Here is a 23,909-nt window from a genome sequence, read left to right on the forward strand (position 1 = left end):
TATAGGGTCCTTGATTGTAGGTAGTCTTGCTTTTCGTTGGGGCCCAGTATTCTTCTTAAACTTTGGTCACTGTAGGAAACTTTTCTCTCTTGGGGTTTATATGTTTTCAGTGGTTTCCGAAGATGGTGAGAGTGAAATGAGAGCGAACAGGAGAGAGGTGTTTTCAGTACAGGAGCTAACCGCCTTCTGAGTTCCAATTCCTTGTTGGAAGCTCAAATTCAGAAAACTCCAACAGTCAGTCAGTCATGTGACCAAACTGGCCCGACCACGTCTGTGTGTGTGTTCGGCCATCTTAGTAGTTAACCTAGAATGCTTCAACGTCTAGTAATCAAAAGTCCATTGGAGCAGGGAATAGCTCCTTTGTCCTTTGAAGTACTTGTCTGTTGATATGTTAATGTCACTCTCCAGCCAAAGTCTCCAATTGTTTTTTAAAACAACTTCTTTCTTCACCATTATCAGTTTAAAATCAATGTTCACGTGGCGAAATTAATTTTCCTCATTCTTGGCAGGTGGGGGCTTGCCTGACGATGTCAAATTTTTTTTGTCCCAAATGAATTCCTAGTAGGGATAATATTTGCAAGTTGGTTAACATTTTTAACATCCATGTATTAAAGAAAAGGGAGCAAATTTGGGAGGCAGTAGTGCCATTTAGAGACCAGTGCAGAGAATACCGTTGCCTCCAAGTTGTACACTTCAAATCCTATCATGCAGCTGTACCCTTTGCTGCTGATTTGAAGCTTGACTCAGGTTCCAGTTACAAACTCCTTGAGAACCTGAGTGAGAGGCTGACACTTGAGATGGCATGTTGGGCTCAGGGTTGTTTGTGTGTTTGCTATATTAAGAGAGGAACTGAGGGAAGTGAGGTGCGACTGCATTTCTCGCTGCTCTCTGCCTCTTGTAGCTGGCCGTGAACTTTGGCAGTTTTTTTGTTTTATTCTTTCATGGGGTGTGGGCATCGCTGGCAAGGCCAATATTTGTTGCCCATTCCTAATTGCCCTTGAACTGAGTGGCTTGCTAAGTCATTTCAGAGGGCAGTTGAGGGTCAACCAAACTACTGTGGGTCTGGAGTCATATGTAGGCTAGACAAGTTAAGGACGACAGATTTCCTTCCTTTAAAGGACATTAGTGAACCAGATGGGTTTTCACGACAATGGATGATAATTTCATAGCACCATTACTGAGACTGGCTTTCAATTCCATATTTTTATTAATTAATTGCATTTAAATTCCACCAGCTGCTGTGGTCAGATTTGAACCCATGCTCCCAGGGCATTAGCATGGGCCTCTGGATTACTAGTCCAGTGAAATTACCACAATATCACCGTCTCCCCATGTTGGAGCTTTTGGTGTAAAACCTGGACGTGCAAACTCCCTGCATGCAGTGAGAATCTTCCATTTCCGAACCCTTGTTTCCCACTCGCCCACCAATGGAAACAATTTTGCACTATTCACTCCAAGTAAAGTCCCCAGGTTTCACTCACCCCCTTTACTGACTGCTCCTCTCTGTGCTGCATGAAAGCCATGTTGCTGCTGCCCCTGGCTCTGCAGGAAATGCTGTGCCCCACATCCAAGCCACTCCACCCTGTTCGTCAGTCCTCTCTCAACCCCCAGTCCCCAGTTTCACACTCTGTCCCTAATCTCCCTGACCTAGTTCCCAGTTTCCCTCTTCCTGTGTCTGACCCTCATTCCTTAATCTCCCTCTTTCCTACCGTGTCTCAATCATGTAGAGCTAAATGCTATTGGCTGGTATAAAGATGGTTACAGCTATTGATGGAGCCTTCCTGTCACCTGTCAGACTGTTCATAAGCCTGCAAATCTTTTCATTACTTCAACCACCTCACTGGAGCCAAGCGTAGCATTCATTCTCTGATAGTTGCAGAAAGGCTCTCATCTCCCTGGCTATAGAATAAGGAGGAGGATTGAATGTCTTCCAAAACTCTTTGAATTCTTAGTCACAGTGCTGAGAGACAGTGACACATTTAAAAGAACAAAGAACAAAGATAATTACAGCACAGGAACAGGCCCTTCGGCCCTCCAAGCCTGCGCCGATCCAGATCCTCTCTCTAAACATGTCGCCTATTTTCTAAGGTTCTGTATCTCTTTTCTTCCTGCCCATTCATGTATCTGTCTAGATACATCTTAAAAGACTCCATCGTGCCCGCATCTACCACCTCCGCTGGCAATGCGTTCCAGGTGCCCACCACCCTCTGCGTAAAGAACTTTCCACGCATATCCCCCCTAAACCTTTCCCCTTTCACTTTGAACTCGTGTCCTCTAGTAATTGAAACCCCCACTCTGGGAAAAAGCCTCTTGCTATCCACCCTGTCTATACCTCTCATGATTTTGTACACCTCAATCAGGTCCCCCCTCAACCTCCGTCTTTCTAGTGAAAATAATCCTAATCTACTCAACCTCTCCTCATAGCTAGCGCCCTCCATACCAGGCAACATCCTGGTGAACCTCCTCTGCACCCTCTCCAAAGCATCCACATCCTTTTGATAATGTGGCGACCAGAACTGTACGCAGTATTCCAAATGTGGCCGAACCAAAGTCCGATACAACTGTAACATGACCTGCCAACTCTTGTACTCAATGCCCCGTCCGATGAAGGAAAGCATGCCGTATGCCTTCTTGACCACTCTATTTACCTGCGTTGCCACCTTCAGGGAACAGTGGACCTGAACACCCAAATCTCTATGGACATCAATTTTCCCCAGGACTTTTCCATTTACTGTATAGTTCACTCTTGAATTGGATCTTCCAAAATGCATCACCTCGCATTTGCCCTGATTGAACTCCATCTGCCATTTCTCTGCCCAACTCTCCAATCTATCTATATTCTGCTGTATTCTCTGACAGTCCCCTTCACTATCTGCTACTCCATCAATCTTAGTGTCGTCTGCAAACTTGCTAATCAGTCCACCTATACTTTCCTCCAAATCATTAATGTATATCACAAACAACAGTGGTCCCAGCACGGATCCCTGTGGAACACCACTGGTCACACGTCTCCATTTTGAGAAACTCCCTTCTACTGCTACTCTCTGTCTCCTGTTGCCCAGCCAGTTCTTTATCCATCTCGCTAGTACACCTTGGACCCCAAGCGCCTTCACTTTCTCCATCAGCCTGCCATGGGGAACCTTATCAAACGCCTTACTGAAGTCCATGTATATGACATCGACAGCCCTTCCCTCATCAATCAACTTTGTCACTTCCTCAAAGAATTCTATTAAGTTGGTAAGACATGACCTTCCCTGCACAAAACCATGTTGCCTATCACTGATGAGCCCATTTTCTTCCAAATGGGAATAGATCCTATCCCTCAGTATCTTCTCCAGCAGCTTCCCTACCACTGACGTCAGGCTCACTGGTCTATAATTACCTGGATTATCCCTGCTACCCTTCTTAAACAAGGGGACAACATTAGCAATTCTCCAGTCCTCCGGGACCTCACCCGTGTTTAAGGATGCTGCAAAGATATCTGTTAAGGCCCCAGCTATTTCCTCTCTTGCTTCCCTCAGTAACCTGGGATAGATCCCATCCGGACCTGGGGACTTGTCCACCTTAATGCCCTTTAGAATACCCAACACTTCCTCCCTCCTTATGCCGACTTGACCTAGAGTAATCAAACATCTGTTCCTAACCTCAACATCCGTCATGTCCCTCTCCTCGGTGAATACCGATGCAAAGTACTCGTTTAGAATCTCACCCATTTTCTCTGAGTCCAAGCATAACATTCCTCCTTTGTCCTTCAGTGGGCCAATCCTTTCTCTAGTTACCCTCTTTCTCCTTATATATGAATAAAAGGCTTTGGGATTTTCCTTAACCCTGTTTGCTAAAGATATTTCATGACCCCTTTTAGCCCTCTTAATTCCTCGTTTCAGATTGGTCCTACATTCCCGATATTCTTTCAAAGCTTCGTCTTTCATCAGCCGCCTAGACCTTATGTATGCTTCCTTTTTCCTCTTAGCTAGTCTCACAATTTCACCTGTCATCCATGGTTCCCTAATCTTGCCATTTCTATCCCTCATTTTCACAGGAACATGTCTCTCCTGCACGCTAATCAACCTCTCTTTAAAAGCCTCCCACATATCACATGTGGATTTACCTTCAAACAGCTGCTCCCAATCTACATTTCCCAGCTCCTGCCGAATTTTGGTATAGTTGGCCTTCCCCCAATTTAGCACTCTTCCTTTAGGACCACTCTCGTCTTTGTCCATGAGTATTTTAAAGCTTATGGAATTGTGATCACTATTCCCAAAGTAGTCCCCTACTGAAACTTCAACAACCTGGCCGGGCTCATTCCCCAACACCAGGTCCAGTATGGCCCCTTCCCGAGTTGGACTATTTACATACTGCTCCAGAAAACCCTCCTGGATGCTCCTTACAAATTCTGCTCCATCTAGACCTCTAACACTAAGCGAATCCCAGTCAATGTTGGGAAAATTAAAATCTCCTATCACCACCACCCTGTTGCTCCTACATCTTTCCATAATCTGTTTACATATTTGTACCTCTATCTCACGCTCGCTGTTGGGAGGCCTGTAGTGCAGCCCCAACATTGTTACCGCACCCTTCCTATTTCTGAGTTCTGTCCATATTGCCTCACTGCTCGAGTCCTCCATAGTGCCCTCCTTCAGCACAGCTGTGATATCCTCTTTCACCAGTAATGCAACTCCTCCACCCCTTTTACCTCCCTCTCTATCCCGCCTGAAGCATCGATATCCTGGGATATTTAGTTGCCAATCATGCCCTTCCCTCAACCAAGTCTCAGTAATAGCAATAACATCATACTCCCAGGTACTCATCCAAGCCCTAAGTTCATCTGCCTTACCTACTACACTTCTTGCATTAAAACAAATGCACCTCAGACCACCAGTCCCTTTATATTCATCATCTGCTCCCTGCCTGCTCTTCCCCTTAGTCACACTGACTTCATTATCTAGTTCCTTACAGGCTTTTGTTACTACCTCCTTACTGTCAACTGACCTCAATTGGTTCCCATCCCCCTGCCACATTAGTTTAAACCCTCCCCAACAGCGTTAGCAAAAGCACCTCCAAGGACATTGGTTCCAGTCCGGCCCAGGTGTAGACCGTCCAATTTGTAATAGTCCCACCTCCCCCAGAACCGGTCCCAATGTCCCAAAAATCTGAACCCCTCCTTCCTGCACCATCTCTCAAGCCACGCATTCATCCTGACTATTCTTTCATTTTTACTCTGACTATCACGTGGCACTGGTAGTAATCCTGAGATTACTACCTTTGAGGTCCTACTTTTTAACTTGGCTCCTAACTCCCTAAACTCTGCTTGTAGGACCTCATCCCGTTTTTTACCTATATCATTAGTGCCTATGTGCACAATGACAACTGGCTGTTCACCCTCCCCCTTTAGAATGTTCTGCAGCCGATCTGAGACATCCCTGACCCGTGCACCTGGGAGGCAACATACCATTCGGGAGCCTCGTTTTCGACCACAGAACCGCCTATCTACTCCCCTTACAATCGAATCCCCTACGACTATAGCCCTTCCACTCTTTTTCCCGCCCTTCTGAACAGCAGAGCCAGCCACGGTGCCATGGACCTGGCTACTGCTGCCTTCCCCTGGATCAAGTGTGGTCTTTTTGAGAAGAGAACTGATGCTGGAAGTTTTCAAAGAGACAATAGCTCTGTTTTTAAAAGCACTTGAAGCAAACTAACTCAAGATTAGCTTTATTGTCTCCTTTGAAGTTTGGGTGTCTATTTAATGGTCTTAGAACCTTGTACTCATTCTTATATAGTAAGGAAGATCTATCAATTTCCACCCAGTGTATGTCCCTAAGGAATAACAAAGTTTGCTGTGTTCCAATATATCTATAAATTCTCAGTTATATCAGGAACCCTGGCGTGTTCACCTATTTTAAGTAAAAATGCTTTGATTTCCCCACTGCACTACATTTTTGAAGTTGGTGTGATATATTTTCTTATGTCACCCTCTTTATATAATTTTTTGAAGAAAAATTGCTTTGTATTAGATTTTGTATGAACTGCAGATGGAATTACCACCGTATATATTTGAACTAAAAATGTCCTCAGATCCTCCCATATTTTCACCTGACTTGAGAAAAGCTGATCTGAGAAAAATGGCATGGCTAAAGGTAGTGTGCATGTTTGCATTTAAGCTCAAAATGCAGAGCTGTATGCCCATCTTCTCACTTTCCTACTTGAACTGCTATGCATATAAAGGTGATACTGTATCAGAAATGTTGTTCATATACTCAATTAATGTAAGGCTGCTATTTTACTTGTTTAATCTTATAGCCTAACAGAATAAAGAAATTGGGTAATATTGAACCAAATTTAGACAAAGGAGGAGATCAAGAAGCTTCCATGACTCTGAAATATTCCTTATTTTCCTTTCCCAAATCTAACAGCAATTTACTACTTCCGGTAAGTAATAAAATGCTGCACAGAGTAAGGATGAGAATGTTTACTTGTGGTTTTATGCGACATATAACGACTTGGTAGATCAAAATTAAAAAGTCGTATGTGAGAGTACCAACATTATTTAAAATCTTCCTGTATTTGAAGCCTTGTGTGATCTTGCTGTATATATTACTTGTAGTAAATCTGTTTCTAATCATTATTAAGTAATAGTTATCCACATTTGTTCTTGCCAAAATTATACACTATTATAGTGTTTTTACCCTTTTCACTTGGCATAGCTCTTGGCTTGCTTTCTGTAACAGATCCTGGCCTTTTTTGGAAGTATTATGTTAAAATTAATTTTGTAACTACTTTCATTATAAGTATGCGCAAATGTACTGGGAATGCAGCATTTTATATTTCAAGGATCGTACTTGTCATTTAATCAGTACTGCAATTGAATGAAAATGTGTGCATCTATACCAAGGAGCAAGTTAATTATTTGCTCAAATTGGCACCTGAAATTAAAATGATTTCCTTGATTGTTGAAAATTTTCATTGTTCATGTCTAAGCTATTTTAAATCAAGAAGCTTGTATAAAGTCTGTTTTTGCCTCCTTAATTTGAGAGAGTTGACTAAAAACTTGGTTAAAGAGGTAGATTTTAAGGAGGGTTTATAAAGGCGGTGAGAGATGGAGAGGCAGAAAAGTTTATGGGAGGAATTTCAGAGCTTGGAGCCTGTGTGGCTGAAGGAAAGTCCTTTCTGCAGCAGTAATAAATTTCATGCAACATATTTTTACTGTTACAAGTTCCTCTAAGCATATACACATCAAAGTCCATTTGCCATATTCAGTTTAACTATATAATTGGTCCTAGCTCCTTTCTACTCATTAGCTGCCCACAGAGCTTTGTATCGTTAGAAAATCTAATACTACTACAGCCATTTGTTCCATATCATTAACAAATAGCCCTAGAGTCGTTTACGGCATAGAAGGAGGCAAATATTGGAAATAACCAGGGTCCTTTGATAGATCGCCATGGAACTTCACTGGTTACATTTTTCCAGGCAGAAGGTTTTCTATTTATCATCACCCTCTGATATCAAGCCAGTTCTCAATCTGTCCAGACCATTTGTCAACTATTTCATGATCCTTAGGCTTCCTTCCTAGTATCACATGAAGAATTTTGGTAAAGGCCTTCTGACTGGAACTTGCCCACAATCCTCCTTTGTGAAACTGATGTGAAGAATTCATTGAAATATTGCAACCACATTGTTATCATTTATAGTAGTCTAACCCAGTTTATCCTTTAATGGGCCAATCTGTTCTTAGAACTTTGATTCTAGTAATGAAGTTGTACATTTTTTGGATGTCTGCGGAGACGATCAGCGACTTCATGAGGAAGTTGGATGGCCACCTGAGCGAAATAGACTTGCAGGGCTAGAGGAATCGAGCCGGGGAGTGGGACTAACTGCATAGCTCCTTGAAGAGCCAGCATGGATGTGATGGGCTGAATGGCCGCCTTCTGTTGCTCTTTGCAGTATTTCCAATGAATGGAATTCCACAATATGATGCTGGTCATGTTGAACTTGCCCTATTTATTTTGTGTGGTAGATTCAAAGACTTGCAGTAACAGCTGTCCATGCACAAATGCATTTTCTCGCAGCTGCAAACATGTGGTCTTAAGAATGATGCAATGTTGAATTCGTTACTGCTGTTGTCAGGGACAGGCCTGTACAGGTCATCAATATTTAAATTGCCTTCCCACATAGGTGGGTTGTCAGCTCAGCCTACCTATAGTCCCAGAATAGAAAAGTGTTCTGGAGGCAGTGGTATATTATAACTGTACACAACTGTACTTCAATGTGCAATTTGATTATTGAGTAAAATTAGTTGACAATTATTCAGATTTAAGAATTAAAACAAATATAGAATCACCATCAATGGATCTGAATGTAAACATTAACTTCCATTGAAAATCAAGAAATAGGGTAAAAAGTGTAGGGGTGAAATTAGAAAGGAACTTAGGAAAGCAAAGAGAGGGCATGAAAAATATTGCCAAGTAAAATCAAGGAAAACTCAGATTTTATAAATATATAAAGAACTAGAGGATAACTAAAGAAAGAGTGGGGCCTATTAGGGATCATAAGTGTAACCTGTGTGTGGAGGCGGAGCACGTTGGTATGGTTCTTAATTAATATTTGCATTTGTTTTCACGAGAGGGGGAAGATACAGACATTTCAATCAGGGAGAAGTGTGAAATATTAGAGGGAAAATTGACACAGTGAGAGAGGAAATATTAAGGGGTATAACATCTTTGAAAGGGATAAATCTCCAGGCCCGGATGAAATGAATCCCAGGCTGTTACGGGAAGCAAGAGAAGAAATAGCGGAGGCTCTGACCATCATTTTCCAATCCTCTTTGGTTACAGTTGTGGTGCCACAGGACTGGAGGACAACTAACATTGTACCAATTTTTACTTGATCTATCCCTTTCTCTCTCTTTAATTACAGGCCGGTCAGCCTAAACTCAGTGGTGGAAAATTATTGGAAAAAATTCTGAGAGACAGGATAACTCTTCATTTAGAAAGGCACAGATTTCTGACTAATATGATTGAATTTTTTGAGGAGTTGACAAGGAGGGTTGATCAGGGTAGTGCATTTGATGTAGTCTATATGGATTATAGCAAGGCTTTTGATAAGATCCCACATGGCAGACTGGTCATGAAAGTAAAAGCCCATGGGATCCAAGACAAAGTGGCAAGTTGAATCCAAAATTGGTTCAGAGACCAGAAGGGTAATGGTCGATGGGTGTTTTTGTGACTGGAAGGCTGTTTCAAGTGGGGTTCCTTAGGGCTCAGCACTAGTTCCCTTGCTTTTTGTGGTATATATCAGTGTTTGGACTTCAATGTAGAGGGTTTTGTTAGGAAGTTAGCAGATGATAGAAAAATTGGATGTGTGTTTGATAATGAAGGTAGATATTAATGGACTAGTCAGGTGGGTGGAACAGTGGCAAATGGAGTTCAATCTGGAGAAGTATGAGTTAATGCATTTGGGGAAGGCTAACCAGGCAAGAGAATACACAAGAAATGGTAGGAAACTTAGAAGTTTAGAGGAACAGAGGGACCTTGGAGTGTAAGTCCACAGATCCCTAAAGGTGGCAAGATAGGTAGATAAAAAATTTTTTTTGTTCATGTGATGCCAGCATTTATTGCCCATCCCTAATTGCCCTTGAGAAGGTGGTGGTGAGCTGCCTTCTTGAACCGCTGCTGTCCGTGTTGGAAAGGTACAGCATAGTGCTGTTAGGAAGGGAGTTCCAGGATTTTGACCCAGTGACAGTGAAGGAATGGTGATATCGTTCCAAGTCACAATGGTGTATGGCTTGGAGGGGAACTTGCAGGTGGTGGTGTTATCCTGCATCTGCTTGCCATGTCCTACTAGATGGTAGAGGTCGTGGGTTTGGAAGGTGCTGTCGAAGGAGTGGAGATAATTCCATCACACTCCTGATTTGTGCCTTGTAGATGAACAGGCATTGAGGAGTCAGGAGGTGAGTTACTCGTTGCAGAATTTCCAGCCTCTGACCTGCTCTTGTAGCCACAGTATTTATGTGGCTGGTCCAGTTCAGTTTCTGGTCAATGGTAAACCCCAGGATGTTGTTAGTGTGGGATTCAGCGATGGTAGTGCCATTGAAAGTCAAGGGGAGATGGTTGATTCTCTCTTATTTGAGATAGTCGTTGCCTAGCACTTGTGTGACGCTAATGTTACTTGCCACTTATCAGTCCAAGCCTGGATATTGTCCCAGTCTTGCTGCATGTGGACATGTGCTGTTTCAGTTTCTGAGGAGTTGCGAACGGTGCTGGGCATTGTGCATTCATCAGCGAACATCCCACTTCTGACCTTATAATGGAGCGTAGGTCATTGACGAAGCAGCTGAAGATGTTTGGGCCTAGGACAATTGCCTGTATTAGTCGAGGCACAGAATATGAGCTTGGAGGTTATGCTGAAACTATATAAAACACTAGTTAAGCCACAACAGAGTACTGTGTGCAGTTCTGGCCACCGCACTATAGGAAAGATGTGATTGCATTACAGAGGATACAGAGGGGATGTATGAGGATATTGCCTAGACTGGAGAGTTTTAGGTATGAGGAAAGATTGGATATGCTAGGGTTGTTTTCTTTGGGACAGAGGAGGCTGAGGGGAGACCTAATTTGAAGTGTATAAAATGAGGAATCTAAAGTAGGTAGGAGGGCCCTATTTCCCTTGGGTTGAGGGGTCCATAACCAGGGGGTGTAGCTTCAGGGAAAGAGGTAGGAGGTTTAGAGGGGATTCTGGAAAGTGGTATAAGAAGGCCCTATTCCCCTTGGTTGAGGGGTCCATAAACCAAAGGGCATAGACTTAGGGAAAGAGGTAGGGGGTTTAGAGTGGTCTCTGGAATGTGGGATTAGGCTGGATGGCTACTCGTCAGCTGGTGTGGACATGATTTGCCGAATGGCCTCCTTCCGTGCTGTAAATTTCTATGATTTTCTTTGATAGCCTACTTCTAACCTGCTTCTCTTGGGGTTTAGCACAAATAACTACTGCACATTCAGTCTATGATTAAAAATTAATTAAATGTCCCTGCACTTTTTGTGCCCAGCAGAAATAAGTTAAGATGCCTCAGCATTTTATTTAAACTTGATGTAATACTCAATCAAAATTGTTCTTTGAATCTTTTTTGATGCATCTGACCTTTTGTAAATTCAGTAACCAGAAATGGACATGTTATTCTCAAGTGAAGTCCAGCTCGTGTTTTACATTCTGTTCTAGACTCCGTAGATCTAGCCATCACCCTATCATTCTATGTGACATGGGAAGTATTGCAATTCATGTTGACAATGACTTGATTTAAAACATCTCTATCCTTTTGCAGCTCCTTGTTGTTGGATATCTATTTTTGGGTAATCAGTGACATGTTTAACATTGGGACCAATATTAAATTTCATTCATGTGCTCAGTTTGTATAAATCTCTGAAACATGACAGTAACCCTTGGAACATCCAGTTTTCCTATTCTAATATGCCATCCTTAGCAAATCTGGCAGATTTTACATTAAGATTGCTGCTGTTGCGTAAACCTTGCAGTTGGGAGCTAGCAGCAACAACACCCGCTGATACAAGCTAGAGACAAAGGATCTTTACTTCTGTTCCTTCCCCCTCACCCCCATTTCAATTGTTATTTAATCCCTTAAATCATTTGAAGCCTGTTAACAACAAAGTGTCTATTTAATGACTTGCTGTGTCTCTGGGGAAACATCTCAAAACATCAACATAATTCAGTTGTATTGGGCGGTTGTTGCTGTTATGTGGTGCACGACTATTCTATGCACCAGCACCAACTCCATACCTTTCCTTAGCCACTGTCTGAAGCTGAACCAAACCGTTTACAACTGTGACATCCTACTTGAGCCTGTGCTGAGCTTCAGACCCCATATCCTCTCCACCACAGGTTGATTGATTGCCTACTTCCACTTTCGTAACTTCACCTGTCTTCACCCTGCCTCGGGTGATCTGCTGCTGAAGCCCTCGTCCATACCTTTGTTGACTCCAATGCTAGCCTGATGGCCTCATCTTGCACCTTCTGTTAATTTGAACCCATTCAAAATTGTTCTTTGTCCTAAGTCACACCAAGTCCCATTTTTGCGCTGGCTGACCTACTTTTGCTTCTGATGCCTCTTTTTGTTTAAATTTTAAGCCTTGTTTTCAAATTCTTCCATGACTTTGTCCCTCCCTATTTCTGTAGTCTCCTCCAGTCCTACCACCACCCCTGATCTCTGCACTTCGCCCACTGTGGCCTCTTGAGCATCCCCGATATTAACTGCTCTACTATTGGCTGCCCTCTCTGCATCTTCACCTCTCTTTCCTCGTTTAAGATGCTTCATAAAACCTACGTCGTTGACCAAGCTTTAGATCACCTGTCTTGATATCTCCTTGTGTGATCTGGTGTCCAATTTTATTTGATAATGCTCCTTTGAAGCTCCTTGGGAGATGTTCCTACGTTAAAGGTATTATGTAAATGCAAGTTATTGTAATTGCATAGCAAGGTTCCATAAACAGTAATGCGATGAATAACCATTAATTTATTTTTGGTGGGTCTGGCAGCATCTGTGGAAAGAGAAGCAGAGTTAACGTTTCGGGTCAGTGACCCTTCTTCGGAACCTTCTTCCGAAGAAGGGTCACTGACCCGAAACGTTAACTCTGCTTCTCTTTCCACAGATGCTGCCAGACCTGCTGAATGATTCCAGCATTTCTTGTTTTTGTTTCAGATTTCCAGCATCCGCAGTATTTTGCTTTTAATTTATTTTTGGTGTTGTGTTGATTATTATACTTGTTTCTATAAATCAATCTTTAATCCTATCAGTGGAAGGATAATAAAGTATAAGAGTCTGCAATTTTTTATTTAAAATTAATCTTTTACTATTTAAAAAATGCAGATTTACAGAGTATTTCAACAATTGTTGTTAGTTACTAGGATTAATTCTTTCGGAAGACTCTTCTAATGTGTGAATTACAGAACTTGGATTAATATGATTTATTTCTAGAATTGTGCTATCAATGAAAATTTATTTCATCATTTGTTCATGGGATGTGGGCATCGCTAGCTTGGACAGCATTTATTACCCATCCCTAATTGCCCTTGAGAAGGTGGTGGTGAGCAGCCGTCTTGAACCACTACAGTCTATGTGGGGTAGGTACACCCAGAGTGCTGTTAGGAATTGAATTCCAGGATTTTGACCCAGCAACAGTCAAGAAACAGCGATATAGTTCCAAGTCAGGATGGTGTGTAGCTTGGAGGGGAATTGCAGGTGGTGGTGTTCCCATGCATTTGCTGCCCTTGTCCTTTTAGGTGGTAGAGGCCATGGGTTTGGAAGGTGCTGTCGAATGAGTCTTGGTGAGTTTCTGCAGTGTATCTTATAGATGGTGCACACTGCTGCCATTGTGTGTCGGTGGTAGAGGGAGTGAATGTCTGTGGTTGGGGTGCTAATCAAGCGGGCTGCTTTGTCCTGGATGGTGTCGCGCTTCTTGAGTATTGTTGGAGCTGCACCCATCCAGGCAAATGGAGAGTATTCTATCACACTCCTGACTTGTGCCTTGTAGATGGTGGACAGGCTTTGGGGAGTCAGGAGGTGAGTTACTCGCTGCAGAATTTCCAGCCTCTGACCAGCTCTTGTAGCCACAGTATTTAGATGGCTGGTCCAGTTCAGTTTCTGGTTAGTGGTAACCCCCAGGATGTTGATAGTGGGGGATACAGCAATGATAATGCTGTTGAATGTCAAGGGGAGATGGTTAGATTCTTTCTTATTGGAGATGCTCATTGCCTGGCACTTGTGTGGCGTGAATGTTACTTGCCACTTATCAGCCCAAGCCTGGATATTGTCCAGGTCTTGCTGCATTTCTACACGGACTGTTTCATTATCTAAGGAGTCACGAATGGTGCAATCATCAGCGAATATCCCCACTTCTGACCTTTATGATTGAAGAAGTCATTGATGAAGCAGCTGAAGATGGTTGGGCCTAAGATACTACCCTGAGAAACTCCTGCAGTGATGTCCTGGAGCTGAGATGATTGACCTCCAACAACCATAACCATCTTCCTTTGTGCCAGATACGATTCCGACCAGCGGAGAGTTTCCCCCCGATTCCCATTGACTCCAGTTTTGGTCGGGTTCATTGATGCCATATTCAGTCAAATGCTGCTTTGCTGTCAAGGGCAATCATTCTCACCTCACCTTTGGAGTTCAGTTCTTTATTCCATGTTTGAATCAAGGCTGTAATGAGGTCAGGTGCTGAGTGGCTGTGGCATAATCTAAACTGAGCGTCATTGAGCAGATTATTGCTAAACATGTGCCACTTATAGCACTGTTGACAACACCTTCCGTCACTTTACTGAAGATCCAGAGTAGGCTGATGGGGCAGTAATTAACCAAGTTGGATTTGTCCTTTTTGTGTACAGGACATACCTGGGCAATTTCCCACATTGCAATAATATAAGATGAATTGTTTCTTGTAAAGCTATATTTGAAGGTAGATGGATGATAATGTGCTTTCAGGATGTGCATTGGCACCTCCTATTTCCATCCTTGTGCATGCCTGATTTCAACCATGTCATTGTGCATGTCTGATTTCAACCAGGCCTAAATAAAAGCCTATTTGATAGGTATCGGATGTTGTGGGAAAAGGGCACATAATTTTAAGCTATTTTCTTGCAATTCCTGATGTCAAACTTGGTGAATGGAATTTTCTAGAACTAATTCAGAGTGTCCTCATTTAGGCAAGGAACAGAGCTCACTTCCATGTTGTTGAATGGAAGCTTTATGAATTATCTGCTTTCCACATTATAGATCCTTGAGTCCATGCCTATGACTGAGGAAGTAGAGGAGCTGCTTCGTGTTCTTGGTCCATTCTATGAACTTGTTGATGACAAAAAACAACCAATATCGCCATATGCAATCTCATCAGGTTAGACCTTTCAGAAAGTTATGTAACATTTCCATGATTTTTATTTAATTTTTTGAGCTCTATTTATGTTGATCACATTAACTCAACCTGAAAACAATTTATATTCTGCTTAAAAAAAAATCTGAGTCATAGGGTCATTTATGGCCATTCAGCCTATCGAGTCCATGTCGGCTCTTTATAGAGCAATGCTGCCAGTTCCACTCCCCAGCTGAATCCCCATTGCCCTGCAAGACTGTTTCTTTCAGGTGGCCATCTCCGCTTCCTCCACCCTTGTGGGCAGCGAGTTCCAGGTCATTACCACCTGCTGTGTGAAAGAAAAAGTGCTTGCTCATATTCCCCTTGCATCTTTTAGCCAAAACTTTCATTCTGTGTCCCCTAGTCCTTGTACCATTTGTTAATGGGAACAGTTTTTCCTTGTCTAACTCATCTAAGCCTGTCATAATCTTGTACCCTTCTATTAGATCTCCCCTCAATCTCCTTTGTTCTAAGGAGAACAAATCCAGCTTTTCTAACCTAATCTTGTAACTAAAATCCTCCATTCCTGGAATCATTCTGGTAAATCTCCTCTGCACCCTCTCAAGGACCCTCACATCCTTCCTGAAGTGTAATGACCAGAACTGGACGCAATACTCCAGTTGGGGCCTAACCAGAGCTTTATAAAGGTTCAGCATAACTTCCCTACTTTTATCACTGTTTTATCATTTTCTTGAAATATGTTTAAATAATAAGTGTCCTGCTGTTCTACTTTCTGCATCCTGCGTTGACTGTGCAGGCCGATTGGAGAAAGTGGTTAAGTCACTTGAAGGTAAGGATTAATTAAAAACTACGTTTGCTAAGCATTACTGTTCTTGATTGGTAGAATGCTTTTACTTTAGCTTTTAATGTTGAAAGTACATGCTGAGACTTGGTTGGTTACTAAAAAAAATAAACCACCAAAACTGTCACCTACATGTCCGAGGGAGCCGTTAACGTATTGGATGGGCATTTTATGAGTTTCAGTATTTTTCTTGAAAGACAATGAAATGGCATTATTTTGTGAAAAGCTGTCATTTGATACAGAGTTGATCTTTAGGTCATGTCATATTTGCATAGTTCAGTATGACGTTGAGGCTTTGAGGCTGGCTGATGTGCAAATTACAGAGCAATGGAAAATGTGTTAATTTGTTTCACTTTTTTTGCTACAGTAGCAATCTTCGGTAAATGGACCATTAAGACTAATTGCAACTTGCAGAAAACAAAAGCTAATTCTTCTAGATTCAATCAAGTCTTAAACCCCAAAAGAAATGCATTTTACTCTATTTATTTTCTTGGCCTATTCTAGCAATAAACTTTCAACAAATTGGCAGTAGGCCAAAGGAGTTTAAGCTGTAGGCTGTGTGGCAACATCTTCTATTATTTCAGCACGTTTGTAATTCAAGCTAAAACTGTGGCAACATGTAAAATCTGTTTTAAGTTCAATAGAGTTGACAATTTGCAACTGCTCAGTAGCCACTGCCCTATTAACGATATTTTCAATTTGGATCCATCGGCAGTAATTTGCTTAGTTACAGTACTGTTTGTAAGCCTGCTATACAAAAACAGGATAAAACATCAGGGTAAAAAGTCCTATCTGATTTTAAAGGCTTGTGAATCTCACCTTCTATTCACTAACTTCTCCACCGTTACTTTTTCTAAAATTCCAATTAAAATTTACTTATATAACCTATAAACAGTAAATGGGCATTCTAGGTTCTTTGCATGTATGTATGTCAATTGATCAAACTTAAACTGAAATGTTTACAGCGGCTTCTAGTGTGATATGATTGTGCAGAGTAAGAAATATCAACAATGACTTATATAGCGCAGTTAACATAATAAAAGTCCCAAGGCTGGTGTTAGCTGAGTTTAATTATTACAAAAAGCCCCCATGTCAGCATCATTAGCCCTTAAATTTAATACTCTCAATATCAAATTACATTTGAGACACTTTACACTTAGCAGAAAAGGAAAGACTAGACAAAGTACTTTTAGCGCAAAATACCATACATACTAATGTTAGTGTTAGCGTTGTTGAGTCTGGTCAGCAAATGTTGAAATACAATCAGCGTGGCCTGGCCTGGCCAGTCTTCAGAAGTCACCCTTATTATTCTCTGCCCACATGCACCAGAGCTTGTACATAATCACATGGCTCCCATGCTAATGCAGGATTAAGCAGATACCTAGCAGTATTCCCTCCTGAACCCCTTTGGCATTGTAAGGACCAGTGTCAGAGTATTTGTTCTGGAGAGTACTGAAAGGATTGCAGTAGTCCTTTTTTGCAGATATTGTGATGCTGCATTCACTTCACTATGTAGTATGCTGTATATCTCTCTTGAACAGAGGGCTAACTAACTAGTGGGATATGATGGTGAATTGCTTCAAGTATATATTTTTTAGTTGCCCATGCCATTTGCACCTTTGTAAAGTTCAGCTGCTGCTGCACTCCTTGCACATGAAGTGACCCTGGCTCAGGCTCATTTCCTTCCATTTCTCAGGCTTCAGCAATCTGCTGCACTCTTGCCTGTCCTTGGCACTCCTTCAATGGCCTGCTATGTTTCTGCCTTGTAGTCTCTGTACAGAGATCCGAAGAGGAGCAAAGTGAGGAAAAAGTAGAGAAATAGAGAGCGTAAACTAGAAAAAGAGGGGGAGAGAGAACATTAATGGGGCTGTGGCGAGAGAGAGAGTGAACCAAAAAGGGGAAGGAGATTAAGAAGAAGACAACTATAAAGAAAGTCTAAACTGAGAGAGGAAGAATACCAGTGGGGACTCAGAACGCCAAAGTGGAACTGAGAGGGGGAACAACTTGAACTTTGTGGCCTTGAATGTAGGTAACTGTGACTTGATTTTGTAGAGGTATACAAGATATATTTCAGGAAATGGTAAATCTGAAATATCACATTGAGTTAAATTGCAAAAGTAGGACAAAAGGAAACTGTTTTAAACTAGCAAAAGGTAAATTTAGATCTGCTATCGGGAAGTTCTCCTTCACATGTACACTTATTCAGTGTATGAAATGGAATCCATGAAAATCAAGAGATCTTTGAAAACATAACTAGATCCTGAAGCAACTGAAAGAAGATGGACTAAATGACATTCTCCATCAGTAGTTGTTCTGTGATCATGGCCAAAGGGAGGTGGGGCAAGGGGGAGGGGCTTGGCGTGTGGGGACAGGCTGGGGGAAAAAAATCCAGAAAAGGAGAACATGAACCTGTAAAGCAAGAGAGAGTGAACCAGGATGGGAGGGGGCAGAAAGAGAACCAGAAAACCAGGATTGAGAGACCCCAAAAAGAGAAGTGTAGAGTGAGAAAAACAAAAAAAAAAGTGGACCTGGAGACAACGAAGCAAAAAAGGAGAATGTGAACCAGAAAAGTAAGAGGGAGAAAGAAAAAGAACAAGAAAATGAGACTGAGCTAGAGAAGGGGGAGAGGTGAAGAGAGGGGGTGAGTGAAGCAAATAATGTCAGATGGACACAAAAAATTGTAATATGTTTTAAGAATTACTAATTTTTGTTTTTGCTTTACTAAGTTGACCTGTTGCATGAATGAGCTGCAAACAAATGTGGACTTTAAAGAAACATTACAAAAAGTAGTTGTGGAGATTCAGGACTTTGCTCCAACAAAATTGTGTATCCACCCCAGTTTGCAGAAAACTGATTGTGGTAATATTAAAATGTAATCTTCATTATTTTTCATTTTGAGAAGGCAAACGAAAATATTAACACAGAAGAGTAATTAAATTGGAGCATCTCCAGTAATAATCTCTCTTTTCTTCCCCACACTGTTACCTCTGGACTCCCCCAAGGATCTGTCCTTGAGCACTCCCCTTCCTCATCTACATGCTTTCCTGATCATCCGAAGACCCAGGGTCAGCTTCCACTTATGCACTGATGATAACCAGCTCAAACTTTTCTCGACCGTCCCCCACACTGCCTCTGTGTTGTCAGCCTGCTTGTCTGACATGCAGTCCTAGATGAGCCACAATTTCCGATAATTAAACATCGAGAAGATTTCCAGTCATTGCTACAAGCACCACCCTTTCCACCAATTACAGGCCACTCCCCTGCCACTGGCCCCAGCTCAATCAGACATTTTGCAACATTGACATCCTATTTTTTCTAGCTGAGCTTCTGACCCCATATCCTCACTTCATCACAAAGACCACCTCACTGGTATTGCCCGTCTCTTCCCTTGCCTGAATGCGTCTGCTGCCGCTCCCCTCACCCATGGCTTTGTCACCTTCAGACTTGACTACTGCACCGCTCTCCTGGACAGTCTTCCATAAATTTCAGCTTATTCAGAACTCTGCTGCCAGTATCTTATCCCGCAATAATCCTGCTCACCGTCATCCTTGTGCTCACTGAGCTTCATTGGCAACCAGTCCCCCAACAGCACAAATTTAAAATTTACATCCTTCTGTTCAAAACCCTTCATGACCTCTCCCTTCTAAGAAAATAGGAGCAGGAGTAGACCATTAGGGCCGTCAAGCTTGCTCCACCATTCAATATGATCATGGCTTCAACTCCACTTGCCCGCCTGCTCCCCATATCCCTTGATTCTCTGAGACAGCAAAAATCTGTCCATGTGTTCAACGATGGAACTCTATCGCTGTAACATTTCCAGTCCTAAAACTTTCTGAAAACTCTACATTTCCACAACTCCACTTTCTTATGAAACTGCCACTCCGTTTGCTTCACCATTGTTAGCTCATCTTGGGTCATCTGGATCCGAGGCCCTGAATTTCCTTCTCTTCATTTCTCCACCTCCTACCAGGAATTAGATTAAGAAAGACACTTTTGCAGTTCACATTGTGAAACAGTGTAAAGGAGACAATTCTAATGTTCTGAAATTTGCAAATAACTTACATGGCCTGCTGACCAATAGAAGTAGTAGTTGCATTATACACCACGCTTCACAATCTCAGGACATGCCAAAACATTTTACAGCCAATAAAGCATTTTTGAAGTGTTAAAGTGAACTGTTGTAATGTCGGGAACTACAGCAGTGAATTTGCATATAAGCAGCCATAACAAAATAACTAGATTATTTTTTTCGGTGGTGTTGATTGAGAGATAAATATTAGCCAAGATACCTGGGGAAATCTCTTCCTCCTCTTCAAATAGTGCTATGGGATCTTTTATGTCCATCTGGGAGGGCAGACATGGATGCAGTGTGAAAACCAAGGCCAACAGTGCAGCATAAAGGCCTGCTACCTGACCCGAACCCGATGGGACCTGATGACATGTTGTCGGGTTTGGGTCGGCTTGCTCTTCCGGGTCCGGCTTTCGGGCTTGGGCTGGGACACAAAGTAAGTATTGCTGGTAAGTGTTAAAAGTAAAAAACCTACCTGAGCTGGGTGTCTGGGACATCAAGGAACGAAACTCTTGAGTCTGCACAGTGAGTGTCTCTATGATGTCATCACGCTCATGCTGCAGCTTCCTGCAGATTCTGAGTCACAAAGTAGGTAAAGGGAACATTCCGGGGGTCGGGTCGGGCGCGGGAAAAATTGGAAGGACTCGGGCCGGGTTGGGCTCGGGTCCGATGTGGTTCTGTCGGGTTCGGGTCGGGTTTTTTTTCCCCTGACCTGAGCAGGTCTTTAGTGCAGCACTCCCTTAGCAAGGCATTGAAGTGTCAGACATGATTTATGTGTTGAAGTCCAGGACTGGGGCTTGAATCCACAACTTTGTAACTCAGAGGCGAGACTCCAACACTGAGCCAGTGAAGATTAATAGCATTCCAAGAATCTTGAACTAATTAAGTGGATAACCAAAGGAGTAGCAGATGGCATTTACTGTAGATAATTGTTAGATTATACAAGATTTCCAACAATTGCAGTTTGCTTGATTTTTAAAAATCTTTTGGATACACTAATTTATATAATCTAGAGATAGAATGTTTTTATGGGATGAATGACCTTTTCTCATTCTATACTTGATAAATTTAGCTGATACTTCAAACAACTTTTCTGTTTTTTAAATATCCAGATCTTGGTAATGTTCTCAGCTCAACCAAGAACTGCAGCAAAATGAATGGAAAAGTTGAAGGCAATGATAGCGGTGCAGAATCTGAACAGGAGGAGGATGATGATGATATAACAGATGATGATGGTGGTACAGGTAAATATGGTAGATTTTCTGATGGTAGTTTTCTCAATCATCCTACTATGGTATTCTGTAATTAAAGCTACCCCAACATTTGAAATACATTGTGTTTCAAAATGCATGAATTATTTAGCATTTTTTTAAGTAATGGAGATTGAATTAACCTGTATGAATGATCTGGTTTGCAAACATGATCCACATCAGCATACTTTTAGAAGCTGTAGATCAGTGTGGAAGTTTACTGTCCTAGTAAGGATCTGCTGCTTGATCTGCTTGCTTGGAAACTTGTCCTATTAAGTGTCTTGACAATATTTTGGAAGCTTGAGCTATTATGTAATAAAGTACTCTACAAACTGTTTGTAACCACCTTATTTGTGCATTGGATTTCATCTGTTTGAAGCAGCTGTCTCTGCCACTTTTTTGCCATTCCAGCTTACAGGTTTTAACTTGCTCACATCAGCTGTGGTGCAAACTGTAACATACTGGCAGGATCAGCTTTGCATAGCTACTCTACAGCTATGGCTGATTTTATCCCAGTATGCTACAGCTGTCCTGATGGCTGATCCCAGCAAGCGATTTAAGTGAAATTATGAATTGCAGAATGGAATTCTATAGAATATTGGTTACCTACAACAGCCAGTTAAAGTAGCACTAATGTCCATTTCATAAGCAGTTGATTTACCATGGAACTTTAAATGCTGGGGCTTGGGATTTAACTGCTTTTTCTATTGTAACTGCATCCAACATGTTTTTATAATGCATCCTCATGTATATTCCTTCAATTGAATTGTGAATTACTAGAATCTCCATCACTTATGCTAGAGACTTGAATACAGATCTATAACTGTAATATGAAAGTCAATCTGTGAAAATGATTGATAATATTTTCAGGAAATGGATAATTCTGCTGTTACAACACCTGTTTCCCATTAAAAGGGAACTAAGCACCAGTTGTAACATTTATTCCATTCAATTACACTCTCTTTCCATTTAATTATGTCCTTCCATCAGCTGTTCTTAATCCTTTGGCGAGGCTTATTTGTGATTTCAGTACTTGATGGCATGTTTTTTTTCCTGCTTACTGTTGTGGCTAAATGATATTTAAGGATTGTCTGTTTTTCCCTCTATATGACTTCAGTTTCTTTACTAAATGGAAATGAAGCAATCGGGTGTGGTTGATGTAGGAACGATGAGTCTGTAGTTAAGTTATTTAACTTTAGCAGGGGAAAAATGGGATGGCTCTGTTAAGTGAACTTAGTTCTCTGACTAAAGCAATCGGAAACAGCTGAAAGGAATTGCAGTAAATAAAGAGAAAAGCAAGTAATATGATGGAGTAGTTTGGTTCCGTTTTTAAAAAAACTGTTGTGGTATTCCCCAGAATTTATTAAAATATATAAATCTTCCAATTAAAATCTTTAAATGGTGTTGAGCATGCTAATCTTTTTATTTCACTCATAGGAAAGACACTGTTGAGTCAAGAGTACAAGTGGGAAGAGTGACTCATATTAACTTTCTTCGTCTCTAAACTAAAAGCAGATTACACTATCTCCCAGGTATTATATAGGAACAGGGATAGGCCATTCAGTTAGATTATGGCTGCTGAGTACCTCAACTCCATTTGCTTACCTTTTTATTTCATATCCTTTGATACCCTTACTCTTGTAAATTTTAATTGCCTCTGCATCCACAGCCATTCAAGGACATGAGTACCAGATTTTCATTACCCTTTGTCTGAATAACTGCTTCCTGATTTCACTCCTAAATGCCCCAGCTCTAATTTTAAGATTATGCCGTCTTTTTCTGGATTTCCCTATCAAAGGAAACAATTTCTCTGTATCTACTCTATTGAATCCCTTTATCATTTTAAACTAGCTTAATTAGATAAAATCTGCAATCTTCTAAATTTAAAGGGATACAAGCCAAGTTTATGCAACCTATCCTCATAATTTACCCCTTTAAGACCTGGTATCATTCTGGTGAATTTGTGCTTTGCTCCTATCTCAGCCAATATTTTTTTCTCAGATTCTGTGCTGAACTGAATACAGTACTCCACATGGGGGTCTAACCAGACTCTATAATTCGAGCATTATTTCTTCACTTTTGAATTTCATTCATCTTGCATTAAAGGCCAAAATTTTATTAGCCTTTTTAATTACTTTTTATGCCAGTGCACTAACATTTTAGTGATTTGTGCAGAAGGACACATAAATCCCTTTGCTGCATGACAACTCCTAGTCTCTCATCATTTAAGATAACCTCTTATTCTTCCCACCCCCTCCATTGAACTCCATCTGCTATAGTTTTCCTCACTTAGTCTATGTCCCTTTTGTAACTTCCTGCTCTCATCCATACAATGTCCTCCTAATTTAGTCACCTGCAAACTTGAATATAAAACTCTCCCAGTCCTTCATCTGTCAGTAATTCATGTCTTTTATTATTTATGATATAGCAAAATGCTGAAGCCACAGCGCACATCTTCAAGGAACGCCACATCACATCTTGCCAATCAGAGAAGGTTCTTTTTGTCGCTACTTTTTTCCTCCTACCTCCCAAATAATTACCAACCCATGACATGAGCTTTCTTTCAATTCCACATGCTTTTAGTTTTAGGAACATAGGAACAGGAGTAGGCCATTCAGCCTTTCGAGCCTGCTCTGCCATTCGAGATCATGACTGATGCTCTACCTCTACGCCATATTCCCACACTATCCCCATATCCCGTGATGTCGTTAACAACTAGAAATCTATTGATTTCTGACTTGAACTTATTCGGTGATTCAGCTTTCACCACCCTCTGGGGCAGAGAATTCCAAAGATTCACTGCCCTTCGAGTGAAGAATTTCCTCCTCATCTCAGTCCTAAATGGCTGCCCTTTGTTCTGAGATTGTGTCCCCTGG

General features: G+C 41.5%; 1 protein-coding gene across 4 annotated transcripts in view; it reads left to right on the plus strand.

Annotated features, from left to right (window-relative positions):
* acbd5a (acyl-CoA binding domain containing 5a) overlaps positions 1 to 23,909 on the plus strand; it is a 123,299-nt gene that overhangs the window by 32,901 nt on the left and 66,489 nt on the right. For all 4 annotated transcript variants that reach the window (XR_010969134.1, XR_010969135.1, XM_068014042.1 and 1 more), the window contains 2 exons: positions 14,780 to 14,897; positions 20,896 to 21,027. Coding sequence is in view for 2 of the 4 variants with exons in the window: in XM_068014042.1 (XP_067870143.1) it covers positions 14,780 to 14,897; positions 20,896 to 21,027 (250 nt within the window). In the remaining 2 variants the exon portion in view is untranslated. The remainder of the gene's footprint in view (positions 1 to 14,779; positions 14,898 to 20,895; positions 21,028 to 23,909) is intronic.

The sequence above is a fragment of the Heterodontus francisci genome, chromosome 2, assembly GCF_036365525.1.
Source record: "Heterodontus francisci isolate sHetFra1 chromosome 2, sHetFra1.hap1, whole genome shotgun sequence".
NCBI lineage: Eukaryota > Metazoa > Chordata > Chondrichthyes > Heterodontiformes > Heterodontidae > Heterodontus > Heterodontus francisci.